Genomic DNA, 16,450 nt, shown 5'->3' with positions numbered 1-16,450 from the left:
CGCCACATACCCACATACATACATACATCGCGTCCGTTTTATGTCTATATTATGATGTTTAAATTCAAAAAATGTATAGATATTCATTAATTGTTATGATATGTGGTTATACATGAGAATTTATGGTATAGGAACGCATACGTGACAGACAGACAAACATTGATTTTTATATACATATGTATATGTATAGATATAAATTCTTTAGTATAATTTAAATACAATTTCAAGTTCATCCTTTACTATACAAATTTGTATATATGTACATAATGCTTGAAATATAAAAATATATTTAGTTGAAACATATCAATAGATAAGAATATATGATTTATCCATTTGCCGGATTTTCCTAATCGTTAAACAAAAAAAATCCAAATAATAATCAATCAGCAACGGTTTGTTCAAAGATGAAAGATAATCTTATCTTTGATTTATACAATATATATAACACATTTCCCAGATTTTCATTCATCAGTCTACTGTTATCATTTATAAAATTAAGTATACTGTATAGCAAAGATGAATTTTCATCTTAATATTATTTTATTCGCAACAATAATAAGCTTTACCCAAAACGCATTATCATGTAAGTTACAATAAATTATAATTATTTCAAATAAATTTTATTGAATAAATAAATTTAAAATTTAAATTTAAAATAAATAAATTTACTATTCACGATTCATTATCTTCAAGATCCGACTACAATCGAACTAAAGGGTCAAAAAGATGATCATAGAATCGTCGGCGGTCAAAACACTACAATTGACAAACATCCTCATATGGTTAATTGCATTCTTAATGTATTCAAAACAATTTTAAACGTTTAATAATAAACCACGACTATTATCAACAGCTATCCATGCAATACTTCAGCAACCACATGTGTGGTGCTTCGGTACTGAGCAAAACATGGGCTTTGACAGCGGCCCACTGCTTTGGAGCCACTGATCCTTTAATGGATTTTCTGACGGTAAGAGCTGCTACTTCGTTCCATGGCCAGGGTGGTATTCAACACAAAGTAAAAACCATCATACGTCATGAGGATTATTTGGGATACGACAACGACATTGCCCTACTTGAGGTACAATACAATGTAATATAAAATATTTTCATACGAAATTTTTATACAGTTTTTTTTATACAACAGTTAAAAGACCCTCTAGAATTCAATAATATGATACAACCAATAAAAATTCCAAAACAAAACGAGTTTTTAAAACCAGGAATCATTGCAGTCGCAATCGGATGGGGAAAAACTGAAGTGTGTACTACATACATACATATAATCAAATAGATATATTTTAAATCATTTTTTTGATGCATAAAATCGAATGTAAATATTTTCAGAACGATGATTATTTATCGGCACAGCTACAAGAAGTATATTTATTTACTATTTCTGAAGAAATTTGTATGGAACTATACAGCGATCAATTTACTAGAAATATGATGTGCGCACACTATCCACTAGGGGGAAAAGACTCTTGCACGGTATTATTTTCCAAAGATCTCTTTGAAAATAAATTGCTTTTATAATACACTACCATATGTATGTATTTACTTTATATTTAGAATGATTCTGGAGGACCCTTAGTGGTGGGAGACACGCAAATCGGCATTGTGTCGTGGGGTCCATCACCTTGCGGCAATTCTATATATCCCGGAGTATATACTAAAGTGTCGAGCTTTTCAACATGGATTAATTGTTACACAGGGATTTAATAATGTACAATTTCATTAAGAATAGCATAGCGAGAACAAGAGTGAATATAGATTCGTGTCGAAAGTGGATGTTGATATAAAGGTACGTGCGATATTGTTCGTTGTATGTACTACATCGAAAAAAGAGGGGAAAAGAAATGAAAAAATAATATTTTCCCGTGCAATCGCCCTATATACGAAAATTATTCCAAAGGAAAACTTTTACCAATACTTCCAGGCAAAAGAGATGTAACGAAACATTGACAAAAAATTCAGTCACTACATAAAAAGAATTCACTCGGGAGAAGTTGAAGCGTATTCCGTACACATACATACATATGTATGCCGGTACTATTTTTTATGTAAATTTTAAATAACATATTAAACATACGTATATAGTAAATAGTACACATTTTTTTGAAATATTATTCAGGAATCTTTGTTTGGAAGCATTCTTATGTTTTATTAAATTATGTATGTATAATAATATTAACTGTACATACGTAAACACTTTCATGAAAGGACTCACAAAAATGTTTATGGGAAGATATGTGTATTTATGCTATTTATATTCGTAATATACTGTATCACACACTTATGTATCATCAATCCTACGTATATATGTATTTTCATTTTCCTCCCTGCCTTATTAAACAATGATTTAATTAATCAAATTTTGTAGATTTTCAAAGACATTTTTAAATAACAATATCATTATAAGGAGAAGAAATCAAATCGCAGTAGGGAGCATGGCTTGGTGGTTGCGTTAATTCTAACCACTGAGAGATCCCGGGCTTTATCCCTGCTTTGACCTCGATTGAATAGAATTTATTCGGAGTATTTCTGCGGTGCTGATTATTTGATTTCAGACTTTGCCAATTTATCTGATTTCATTATTGAAGCGGTTTCTCATCAAATTGGAAAAAAACACCCTATCTACTATTTGAATATGATTTAAAATTTATATACAAAATAGTGATGCTACCCGGCTTCGCTCGAAAAATAGAAACATAATAAAAACCATGAAAAATTTATTTCAATCGAAAAAATTATATTATTAATCCAGCCAATCAGATACGACTCTGACGACAGCCAATCAGAAAAACGAATAATAAACGCCGTTTTGGTTTTATATATAAGATTTAAAAGTATAATACCATAGATGTCGCTCAGGGTAAAACCCCGTAATGGCATCATAGTAAAATATAAATATTTATTTATTTATTTTTACAAATCAATATATGTATGTACACTCGCCATTACAGATTTGCTCCAATGCGACGGGTGTACGTTAACGAAATACAGAATATATAAACAATCAGAAATCAGAAATACAGTAATACATACATATACAATCAGAATATATAGCATATAACAATTAATCAGAAATAATAATCATAGAGACATCTATGGATTATTATTTTTTTTGTATACATTTTTTATACATATAATAAATACGAAATTATAGAGATGTCTATAGAGATATCTATAGATTTCAGATTACTGTGTATAATTATTACAAAATATACACAGGCAGATTTTGTGACAACAGGATTATATGTAATACCAATTTTCAGGAACCGTTTCAGCAATGATCAGATAAAATTGGCAAACTCTGATAGAGAAACGATCGATTTGGAGTCACAAAACCCCCAAATCTAACAAGCAGTGGCGAGGACTCGAACCTTTGACCTCAGTGGTGCTAAATATATACGCTACCACTAAGCCAAACTGCTGGCTAAATATAAACTATATTACATATACATACATATATATATTAGTGGTTAGCATATATTACTTTCGATTATGTGGTCACGGATTATATTTCTGACTTAGTTGCTGGCCAGACCTTTGATATGTGACTCCAAGGTCGATCGTTTCCTTTCAGAGTTTGTCAATTCATCTGATTTATTTGGTAACGATTTCAACAAATAGGCAATGCTGTCCCATTCGTCGCAAAATTTGAGATTACAGCAATTCACAATTTGTTTGTTGATATTTAAAAATTTGTCAATAGATGTCTCTTTTATGATGTAATGTTTGATGATCGATATTTGTAATTAGCTCTGTATAATACGTTTGTACAATGTTGACCATATATGTCTTGTTAATAAAATAAAAACGGGTGTATACCTGTAAAAATAAAATAAAAAATAAAGATTTAAGGATAAAGGATTTTTTGCTATCGTAAATAATTGTACGGCAAGTTTATATCTTTGTACAATTACGGATTTTCACCAGTAACGTGATGTATTTTCACGATTCGCGAGGAAGAAAATATACTTGCACGGTATTTTTTTTTCGATATACTTTGAAAATAAATTTCTTTTGATTCCATAGTATTATAGTGTGATTCTGAAGAACCCGTAATGTTGAAAGACAGGTAAGTCGATATTGTTGTATCATGAGGTCCATCAAAATTCGTACGTCTTCAAGCTTTTCTACACAGAATAATTACGCAAAATGCATATAACAATCAACATAGTCTTAAGATTATTTATTTACACACATACATATGTACATCACATATGTAGATAAATGTTCGCTCTCACACAAAATAAATTATTATTCTTCTTTTAATATATTTTTTTCTAAAATAGCTTATAACACCCACGCACATGTAATCTATTTTACTATAAAAATTTTATGAAAATAATTTTATGTACAATTTAGGTCAAATACTGACTATTATGTATGTATAATATACTAGTTGTTTTACCCGGCTTCGCTCATTGTTTGTAATATAAACAGCTTAAACATGGCGAATCTAATAATACATATTCATTTGTTTTTTTATTAAAATCGAATCATCGCCATAGAAACTTTGGTTTGTTTTCGAAGCTCCCAACCAAAAATACTTACATACATATATACAAAGTCTCTTTCGAAATTATATATTTAGATGAGTAATGAAGTGCAGTAGGAAGTGAAGCTTTAATGTTATGTACATTATACATTCATAATTTGACATTTTACACTCAACACTGAATATTCAAGCGAACGTAAAACTCAAACACAAAAAAAGCATGCTTTCTACAGTGCTACTTTCACCGGAAATTTAATTAAAATGCGACTTTTCGTCGTCGTACCTGAGGCTTCGCCAAATGTACGAATGTATGTATGTACATATAATACTTGCTTTTAAACGCAAAACGGAAATATCGCAAAAATAAATACGATAAAGACACGCAAGAATAAAGACAATACTACATACTAATGAAATGAAAATTTTGCGGAAATTCAACGTAATAATATCGAATACAATTTCAACATTTTCAAACATTGTATGTGTTAGAAGTCGGGACAACGCAAACCTTTCATTGAAATTCATATTTAAAACATGTCAACGTTACTTTTCGCCGAAAATATTTTACCGTTCTTGTTGTGTAGGAACAAAAAAAATAAAACATGTAACGACAAGATAATGCGTTCGTTTCCCGTTTTTTTTATCGAGGTTTTTTTTTTTGTTGAAAAACAAAGGTTTTTCCCCGAAGGGGTGGTTGCCAGCGGACGCGAACAAATCGAATCTCCTTCGTATTTCTTCTCTGACAGTTTGTATAGCAATCAATCGACGTACATACATATATACGGCCTGTTTCCTCGAAAATTTCCTCTCGAGTTTATGGTGTGCTATTAGTCGAGAGCCCGCCACGAAAGGGTTAAATTGGACGGATCTGCTAACGGAAAACTATGGTAGAAACAATAATCAACGCGCTCGTTAAGCGTAAGCATCTAATGCATAATTTACTCTCCACACATGTTTTGATATAATTAAGTTTCAGAAAGCAATCATTTGACAAATAATGAATAGTAAACAAAAACACAATGCTTTTTTCGTACCTTATCGAAGGAAAACAGCTCAAAAGCAATAAACTTTCAAGTATTTTTTTTGTAAATTAGTATTTCAGTATTGCATAAATATTTCACTAAATATAATGAAATGATACTAAAAAACATAAATATTTTGAATGGCATGATAAAGTAGTAAACATACGCAAGCGATTGTGAAATCATTTTCTATTCCTTTAGCCGTGTTGGTAAAACTTTGCCTATTTCAAAGTTCGCATAGTGCCCGATTTTCTTTCAGATTGAACTTAAAGATCCTATAAAACTTTTTACATCATTAACTTTTCGCACAATGCTCCGTCTATGAGACAATTTTAGTATGAAAACTCGCAAGTAAATGGCAAATTTACTCTTCCACTAGACAAATTGCTACAATAAAAACAAAATGAAAGCATTTATGTTTTTGTCATACCTATAGAATCGTTCAAAGTTTTTTCTGCTTTTCATCATATGGACGAATCTCTACAAAACTAACTTCAATTAAGAATTTTATTATATTGTATAATACATACATATGTACGTATTGGAGTGAAGCCTGAAAACTGATCGCGATGAAAAATCTTCGACGGAAATCCGAAAAGTATTCGATTTGAGGTCAAAGGTGATCTGCTATTCATAACATACGGGTGAAATATTCAAAAGACGACTTTATCGTCGAATTCTCCCATTTTGAAGAGACGAATTCGAATTTAGAAAGGGAAAATCGTGAAAAGGAAAAATCTCTCGTCGCTGATAAAAGCTAATATTACATTCCTGACCCGCACTTGACACGATTTTTCAGCGGCGACGGGTGAAAAAAGGATATAACGGATCGACGTTAAACTGAAATGTGATGATTTTCTTATTTGATAGAAGCGAGATTCGTCCGGAAATGAAATAAAACATAAAAAAATTTACACATCTATTATATTTTTTATTGAATTTTATTATAATACCGAGTCAACAAGTGAAAAAAATAAAATTTTGACATAAAACCAATAGAGCTATCAAAGCCACTTGTTGAACAACCCTGCCCGAAGGAAAAGAAAACGTTCAAATAAAATTACGGCCATAGCGTCGAAATTCGTTCAATTTGAGAGTCGTCGATATCTGTTGCACGGGGGAAGGTTCCTATCAATTTTCATTTCGGTACAACGAGAACACTCGATAACAGTATTATTAACGTTTTCATCTCAAAATATTGAAACTGATACTCTTTTTATAGCATTAAATAATGAAGAAAAACAGTTGTTATAAATTTCAAATAAAGACGTAATCTTGTTCATTTCTTTTTATAATTATACTTCAATTGTTTTTAATTTCAACGCTATAAGGTACTACTCCAACTTCGTTTCAGACTTTTCAAGTCTTTTAATACTTTTAAATCGACGTTTTATGTACATATGTATATCAAATGTAAAAGATTTTTTTTTCACAATACATACATATTTACATTATATATGAATTTGATTGAATATGGTCAAATAGTAAATAACAGTTATCAACCGCATGCGGATCATATACCAAAGCTATGAAAATAAAAGAAGACTTTCCATTAATAAATTAATTAACTTAAGTGACATCTATGTTCAATATATGAAACTACTTTTACTACAGTAAGTTTAAATGGGTCACATCGAATTCAGCCTACAAATTTCACAATTATAAATGCCAATATTAATTGATAGCTATCACCAAATTATTTATTTCTTCAAGTATGCCAAATAACTGTCGCACGCCATAAGCAAACCCATCGGAACCGCAGCATAACGTTACAAACATATCGATTATAGCGTTTTCACTACAATTTTCGATGACTTTATAAGGTGAAACTAGCGTTTAACTAAAATTTATCAGTAAGAGTGGGCGGTCAACGATCTATGCATTCCGTCGAGACGAAATAACTCATCTACCTACGTTTCTCATAGACAATTTCTCAGGTAAGTGAGTAATACGTACACATGTACGACGACTCAGTTTACACATCGTCGATCGCGATATCGAAAGCATATCACCTTACACCGACGATGGCTTTTGAAGGCGATATGCTTTTGATGTCATCTCAAATATCAGCATCAACACAAAACACACATATATGTATATATATTTATATATATATATATATATATATATATATATATATATATATATATACCCGGCTTCGCTCGGTACATGTAATATAAACCGCTTAAACATGGCCTTAATATTAAATTAATTTGAATAGTTTTATTTTATTTTAATGTATTTGAATATTCATTTGTCTTTTTCTACGAACCAAACAAACATACAAAGTCAATTTCGATTATATATTAGATGAATACCGAATATCCATTTCATCTGAATAATAATAATTAAAATAACAAAATTAGTTTTGTTTGAAATACGAACGAATAATTTAACTGGAAAAAATCCGCCAACGAATTGAAATTTGCCGTTCATTGCATTGACGTCTTTTTAACAGCCTCAAAAAAACCGATGAATGTACAATATAATATTAAATTTCCATTCGTACAAATAATACCTATTGGAAATATTTTATCCAGTGTGAATGCCATTAATTCGAACACGTCGTACACTCGTATTTGACAAGCTGTCAAAATTCAAATATTGAATGTCACTCGGTAAGCTTCATATACGAGTATACAAATGTATTCTGAAGCTCCATAATACATAAAAATATATCATATGTCTGTTCTCTATCTCTATAATAATACAATTGAAATAAAAATGATGGATTACAAATACATTTCCTTAGCGACATTACACACATATGTATGTCAATTCAATCATACATGTATACATAGATTAATTTGTAATATAGTCCGATAGAAATTATTTGATTTATTTATTCATTTCATTAAAGAAGACTACTAGTGACTATATACATATGTATTTATGTATGTAAAGATTGTAAAATTTTCATTATTCAATTCTTGAAGTAACTACTGGTGATTAACCTTTTAGACATATTTAAAAAAAAACTCATAAAATTTCGTGGGGTTTATTTTAAGTAGTTAGCAAAGCAAATGCTATTTTTACAACTAATTTGAGGCTTCGCCATGATGAAATATTTATTTAATTTTGTCGGGGGTGGCCTTTCTTCTCCCCAACTGTCGAGAGTGGCGTTCTTAGTCTCTCGGGGTTTTTGCAAAGTGATACTTGGACCTCGATATTAAAAAATGTCTAATTTTACGGTGTACAGAAGGTCTAAAATTAATTTTATGGTTTGTTTGCCAAAGATGAAAAGCATCTTTTTTTACGCTCCCAGCCGCTTTAAAATAAACGAAAACTCAAATTCGGTCTCGTTCGCTCACTTTACTATATGGACAACCATTACACGAGTAATTATAAGCATTGTAAATGAAAGTTCGAAATTTGAAAATCAGCTGAGTGGCTAAAGTTTATTTATTTTACAAGCAAAGGCTTACACGAAGCACTTATAAAACATTTTAACTAGTCTACGATAAATTACCATTTAGAATCTTAATGGGATCTTTGGATAATGGGAATCAAATACAAACTACCCAGTGCTCGATTTAAGCAATTTTGCAAATACATATTATTTAAAATAAGATGTTTTCTGCAAGGCCGTGATGGTGACTAATTACATGTGAAATAGTTAAGGAATATACATATGTATGTATATATGTACATAGATCCTTGAATCATCAACTCCTCTCGACTTGACAGTCGAAAGGAGTTATTTTCGACTTTAAAGTCGAAAGGATACATATTTTTGCAAAGGTTTTACTAACTGTCTCTCACTGTACGAACTCCCAAAATGTTGTTATTCTTAAGACAATTAAAAAAATATATTATAAGGTGATTTGTTCATAAAAATTTTTCAAAAAACATCGATTACTTCCAAATATTGGGACATTTGTTGATCACTGACCCAAAAAAAAACACATCTAAAACTATGTCACAATTAAAATCACATTTATACTTAATTATAATTATCATCACTATTTACATCCATTCACCATCCACTGCTGGATGAAATCCTCTCCAACATGTTTCCATTCGTCTCTGTTTTGCGCCACTCTCATCCATTTCACCCACCTCTCATTTTTGATTTTGTCTACCCATCTTTCTTCGTTTTTTCTTTCACCATTGTACATTCTCTCTGATACCATTCTAGCACATCTTTTGTCCACCTTTCGTCCATTCTTCTAGCTAAGTAAACCACCCATTTATATTTCAATATATTTACTCTTTCCACTATATCCACTACTCTTGTCATACTTCTCGTCCACGTATTCCGTTTCCTATCTCTCCTCGTTATGCCTCATTGTACATTGGACTTTTTGTAATAGGCGTTCGATGTCCAAGTTTCATTCACATTCATACGTCATCATCTTTAAAGGTAATATGTATTATATTATTTTTTAAAAGTAGTATCTCTTTAAAAAAAATCTTAGAATTTGTGCAAAGATTAAAAAGGGTAAAATTTCTTCAAGTTGACGCCTTAAAATAGAAAGTGAAACGATTCCAGACACATTTTTATTTCAATTTCATCACAACACAGTATGAAGAAACAATCTGAAGATATGTACGTTAGTTCAAATTTGCAACCGAATCTCGTAATGCGGACATAAATAAAAAAGTAATCGTATGCGAAATCTCAACACTTCAATACATAACACGAAAAAAATCCCACGATAATTCCGAAAACCCAAAATAATTAATTAAACACCGACAATACGAGTAATGTAAAGCTATATTATATAATTATGCAAGCCATTGAATCGCCGATACATAATATGAATTTATAAGGCACATTATATAAATTCTGAGTTATCTTTCGCTCAGCAACGGAAGCACCGAGATTGGAATCGGCAAAAGGCGAATTAAAACTGCGACAATTCCAGCTGCAAATCCAACATCCAATGAGGAAACGAAAGCCACGTCGAATGCTACTAGAATTTATCGAACATGATTTTTTTTTCTACCTCCACACATTCCAACGACACCCCAGGGAACGCGATGAAACTCACATGAAGAGGTGACTTTTCACGCCAAAGCCAGGGGTGTTAAATGGAGCATATACATATGTACGTATATGGCCAATTATCTTTCGGTTCGTTTACTCGAATATGTGACCATTCGCTCCAGGCAGAGAGAAGCCTCCAGTCTATTCTCATTCAGTTGTCTCTTCGAAATCTGAATAGAAACATTGAAACTTCTGATTTAAATTTAGAATGAAAACATCATTGTTCATATGTATTTACGTACCTATACTAATATTAAATTTCATGAATAATCAAAAATCTTCTTTGAATATTTGTAGCCATACATATGTATGAGCCGTCATAATTCAAAGTGATACGAGTCCACTTTTCTTAATTTCGAGAAATATCTCGCACAACATTAAATAAAATGCTTTGCGTTTCACAATATTTAAAAATACCGGTGGCCTGTAATACGTTTATTCTGCTTTTCCGAGATTCTGGACATATCGAATTAAATGAAGTGATACCAATTTGTGAATTAGATCAAACTTTTTTTGGAACTGAAAATCATTTCCTATGAGAGTTTTCCAATTTATCTGATTTTCATTGAAACGGTTCAATTAAATTGGCAACCTTTACCCGCAATTTTCAAGTTTTCAGCATCTTGAATTTCGCTGATTGGTATAAAAATGCTGCATATTTGTCCATAAATGTTGAGTTTTGAGTTTTTTTTTTTTTGAGAAAAGTCAAATTTTGAGCTTTCCAGCATCTCGAAATTTGACGATTTATATAAAAAAAATGCTCCGAAAATGTAAGCTTACCAAAAATTTGTCAAAATTGATTGTAAAAAAAATTATATCGATGTTTGTTATATAAAAATTATATCGATGTTAGGCCAAGAAGGCGCATTGAGGTTCACCTGTAAGGCCTTTCTAGTATATGGATGTATATATAAAATAAAATTTGAAGAAAGTAAAAATATCGCTTTATATAAAAAAATACTTAGTTGGCCTAATGACTTGTTACAGTTGGACCGCAGAATTCAGTTATGAAAAAATGTATGAAGTTTCATATAAATAAATGAAACTATTGTTAATTCTCATGATTACAAAACAATTATGAAAATTTTATAACAAATAGATCTTCTATATATCATATGTAAAATAAGAACTGTAATATTTTCGTTTCTGCAAAAAAGTTTAAACTTGGTATAGCGAATGTATTTCTACGTTTACCACAACGTTTTAATCCACATATGTACATATTTATAATACATACTTCAGCATTTTTTAAACAATATTTAAGTAAACGTGCAAAATTGATGTACCAAACTCTTTTCTGTTTTCCTTCACCCTTCGGGCGATTTCATTACTTTTGTATGTTTAGTATTTAAATTTACTTCCAAGTCCGTTTGCAGATGGCTTTCTTTGTTTATGGAAAACAATCAAGCGATAATAATGAGGGTGCAAGGGATGAGAATTTGAAAAAGAATCATTTATATATGTACAGCTTGTATATCTGTCACCTTGCTTCATATTGTACATATGATAACTTTTTTTACAACGCCGGAATTCGCTTATCAAATGAAAGCTGTATACGTAAAGCATGATGAATTACTAAAAGCGCCGCATATAAATTTGATAAATGAGTTCAAATGCGAATTTACGGTGGAAATCCTATTATTTGCGACGAAGAAAAAAAATTTCTAACTACCATTCAAGTGTATACGTACGAGTACATAGACACTGTTGAAAAGACACATTTGTCGCGCAAATCTGGGTCATCGTTTTGAGTTTTAACCCTGACACAGCGATTATTGAATAGGCCAAAGTGTCACTCGACATTAGTCTAACTAGCGAATAGAAAATCGCCATCGATTGCGTGCCAACTGGTACGTGTTGGGAAGAAAAAAATCGGTGAAAAGTCCATAACGAACGATAGTAATTTTGTAATGACAGGAAAATTCGCTTGGCTAATTATTATTACTGTGCTATATAGTACATATCTATGTATATGTATATGTATAGCCCATGGAGCTTTTAAACATAATGAAAACCTGTTAGGCGCTTCAGAGACACGCAACATTTTTCATTTCGATAAAATTAGATTACTTATTTTATTTCAAAAATGCTTTTATCTTTGTTGTTAAATAATTTCACAGTTAAATAGAGAATACGACACCATTAATTTTGGGACATAATGGAAAGACGACGCTCACAGAGTTCTGGTATTAAATTACATTTAAAAATGTAATCGTTCCCTTTCATTGTTTTTTCAATTGGAAGAAAATAATTTCAAGGCGCAGCTTTTACCATTTTTTTCCTATTTACATACATATATTATATATGTGTATGTACATTAGTATTGCAAATTTAAAATATGATGTGATATTACATGCAACTAAGTAATTCAACACATTAAACTTTAAATATAATTTATTTTATTTATTTTAAAGTTCAGACCATTGTGGCATTACAGGAATTCCTAATGCGCCACAATGTTCAAAAAATATAACACAAAAAAAATAACAATTAAACATAAATTAATACATAACGAAAAAAGTACATATGTATATACCAGGCCTGGGTAAACTGCGGCCCGCCGCGCAATTCCATGTGGCCCGCGTGATTATTTCCAAATTACTTATTTTCCTTCAATTTTTTTAAAATAGTGTTTATTATTTTTTTTTAATATATCTGTGAAGTGATTATAATACAATCCCATGTATTATAATGTGTCCGTGAGTATAATTTATTATAATGCAATCACATTTATCGACTTGTGACTTGTCACGGGGTTAAGTTGTGTGCGGATAGTCTTATCTGGAATTCGTGCGATTCGAATTAGCGCGGTAAGTCCTACGAAGTGGGCTTTTTTTACTTAAATTCATTATAATTCCATTGTGAACCATCCATAAAAATAATCCCTAAGCCTTTTTTGACCATTTTGTGAGTATCTTTCGACTGGCCAACACGGGTAGTGACTTCGTGCTACTTTGCAAAGAAATAACTTCCTTTACGTCTTCAAGGTATTTCCAATTTTTTAAATTATATTCTATGTATCCTAGACTCTATGTATAATTATATATAATAGATATAATTCTCTAGGACCTAAAGAATTAAAGATAATCTTATTGTTTCCGGAGAAATTGTTAGATAATTATTTAGAAAACCATAATATTTCTGACAATTCTTGTGCCTCTATTAAATATTACTCCAATATAATCAATTAAATAATCTTCAATATCAAATACTCTTCCTAATGATCAATTAGAATCAACTTAGCACAACATCACAAAATACTGTAGTCATTTTTACTCTGTAATAATTTTAGTACTTTCTATTAACTTTTAGAATGAATAAAAAACGAAGAATTGAAGAAGAACGTCACATGTTTAATAAAGAATGGAATACAAAATATTTTTTCGTTCAAGTGAAAAATAAGGCTATTTGTCTTATTTGGCAGGAAAGCGTTTCTGTTTTAAAATAATACAACATAAAAAGACATTTTACAACTAAACATTGTGAATTTCTTGCAAATCTAGCCGAAGATTCAAGAAAAAAAAACAGCAGACGAGTTGATTAAAAAATTATCTTCACAACAAAATGTGTTCACCCGACACACCAAGGAACAAGAAGCATATGTAGAAGCAAGCTTTGTTGTGTCTAATATAATCGCGAAAAGTAGCAAACCGTTCTCAGATGGAGAATACATTAAAAACTGTAAGACTGAAGTAAGTGCAATTATATGCCCAGATATTAAACACAAATTTGAGAACTTGAGTTGATCTCGGCGAACTGTAGTTAGAAGGATTGAATGTATCGCTACCAATTTAAAAGAGCAATTATTATCAGTATCAAAATCATTAAACTGGTACTCGATAGCAATCGACGAAAGCAACGATCAAAAGGATACTGCACAGTTATTAATTTTTATACGTGGATGTACTTCTGAATTTGAAATCATTGAAGAGCTTCTTTCAATGGAATCGTTAAAAGATCAAACAACGGGAGATGATGTATTTAAAAAAATTGCAGACTGCATAGCTGCATATAATTTGCAATGGAACAAATTGGTCAGCATTACGACTGATGGTGCACGAAATTTGACCGGAAAAAATGTTGGTGCAGTAAAGAAAATCCAGGATAGAATTCGTGAAATCGATCCTGAATATAATTTAATTGAACTTAATTGTATTATACATCAGCAAGTCTTGTGCAAAAACGTATTAAAAGTTGATCACGTAACATCACGTGTTATTTGAGCTTGTCAATTTAATCCGATCAAGTGGACTGAAACACAGACAATTTATCAGCTTTCTTGAAGATCTTGATGCAGAGTACACAGATATTCTTTTTCACAGCCATATTCGATGGTTAAGTTTAGGGAAAGTACTTCAAAGAGTGTGGAAATTAAAGAATGATATCATTTTATTTTTAGAAATGAAACATATAACTGATTTTCCTGAATTCACTAACAATGACTGGCTTTGTGATTTTGCTTTTACTTTGGACATCATAACACACCTGAACACTTGAACTGCATTTTACAAGGTAAAAATGTACATACATATATGCTCACGATTCGATAAAAAGCTTGAATGCATTTAATTTAAAACTCCAACTGTTTCAACGTCAAATATTAATTAAGAAACTGGATCACTTCCCAACACTGAAATCATTAAATATTGATGAAAGTAAAATTAAAAAATACGTAGACACCATCAAAGCTTTAAGCGACGATTTTTCAAGTAGATTTAGTGACTTCCGAGTAATTGAAAATAGCCTAGCAATAATCCGTGATCCGTTTTTAGCAAATGTTGACAACATTCCGAGTGAACTACAACTGGAAATTTTATATTTACAGTGCGATACAGATCTGAAAGATTTATACCGCCGTGAAGAAATCTACAAATTTTATAATTCCCTGAATTCTGAAAGATTCGGAAAAATTAAAGACTTTGTGCCGAAAGCATTGGGGGCGCTGGGGGCGCCGGAGGCGTCGGCGGCGCTGGGGGCGAAGGCCCCGGGGTGCCGAAGGCATCGGGGGCGCTGGGTGCGGTGCGGCCGCCGGAGGCGTCGGTGGCGCTGGGGCCGAAGGCCCCGGAGCGACGGAGGCGCCGGGGGCGAAGGCCCCGGGGTACCGGAGGCGTCGGCGATGCACAAAATGTAATACGTAATTCGTAATCACTTCGTAATTTGTCATTCGTAATTCGTGCATCAATTTATTTCCGAAACCAGTCGATTCAATATCTTTAACTTTATTTTTATTCGAATTTCAATTCCTTTTCGAAACCACCCGTTGAAATCAACGGGTCCAACACTAGTTTAATAATAACAGCTAACGTAAAAATATCAAATATAAAATATAACATAAGGAATGTGTTGCATCTACTGCCAGTTCCAATAAATAAGAACCAACTGCAAATACAAAACATCCCTATGAGCCGCAAATGGAAGAGAGTAAATCAAAATTCCACTCATAAATCACAATCAATAATGAAAACAATGATGAGCGCAGACTACCAGATAAATGGGTTAGAGTAATATCCGACAATTTACGCTCACTTAGGTGGATAATATCACATTCAGTCTCGGCAGCAACGATTTCATTGAGAAGTCGAATAGCTCTTGGAATAGGAGCCATTCTAAAAATAACTGTGCGGGCAGAAGGTACAGCCATCAAATGATGATGTCTGACACGCACATAGTTATTAGGGACAAAAAGTCCCAACTGCTCCAGCAACAACGGGCATGATGTATTACCACATAGTAGCTAGAGAACATATTATATACATATGCATATTGTAGCGTGGACGTGTAAAGGGGTTTCCCAGATAAGAGTGAAAACCGCAACAGAAGTGGTAGAAGTAGTTTCTTGTACTTACCGTCGGCCTGCCAGCTCCAAATGAAGCCCGGACCAAGACCACGATATACCCATCGGATACTTTCAACATACAGAGGTCATTGGTC

The 16,450-nt window shown here is 31.9% G+C and overlaps 2 protein-coding genes across 2 annotated transcripts in view; one reads left to right on the top strand and one right to left on the bottom strand.

The window, feature by feature from the left end:
- The window catches only part of Epac (Exchange protein directly activated by cAMP), a 129,689-nt gene that overhangs the window by 106,126 nt on the left and 7,113 nt on the right, over nucleotides 1-16,450 (bottom strand). The window lies entirely within an intron of this gene.
- LOC143915370 (trypsin-7-like) lies at nucleotides 464-2,318 on the top strand. Its single transcript, XM_077435987.1, has 6 exons — nucleotides 464-583; nucleotides 694-782; nucleotides 854-1,081; nucleotides 1,148-1,261; nucleotides 1,348-1,491; nucleotides 1,573-2,318. The coding sequence occupies exons 1-6, from the start codon at nucleotides 517-519 to the stop codon at nucleotides 1,720-1,722; spliced, it is 792 nt and encodes a 263-aa protein (XP_077292113.1). The 5' UTR covers nucleotides 464-516; the 3' UTR covers nucleotides 1,723-2,318.

Source organism: Arctopsyche grandis, chromosome 8 (assembly GCF_051622035.1).
Source record: "Arctopsyche grandis isolate Sample6627 chromosome 8, ASM5162203v2, whole genome shotgun sequence".
In the NCBI taxonomy this organism is placed as follows: domain Eukaryota; kingdom Metazoa; phylum Arthropoda; class Insecta; order Trichoptera; family Hydropsychidae; genus Arctopsyche; species Arctopsyche grandis.
The sequence above is the reverse complement of the archived record's forward strand: the minus strand, read 5'-3'. Positions and strand labels throughout refer to the sequence as shown.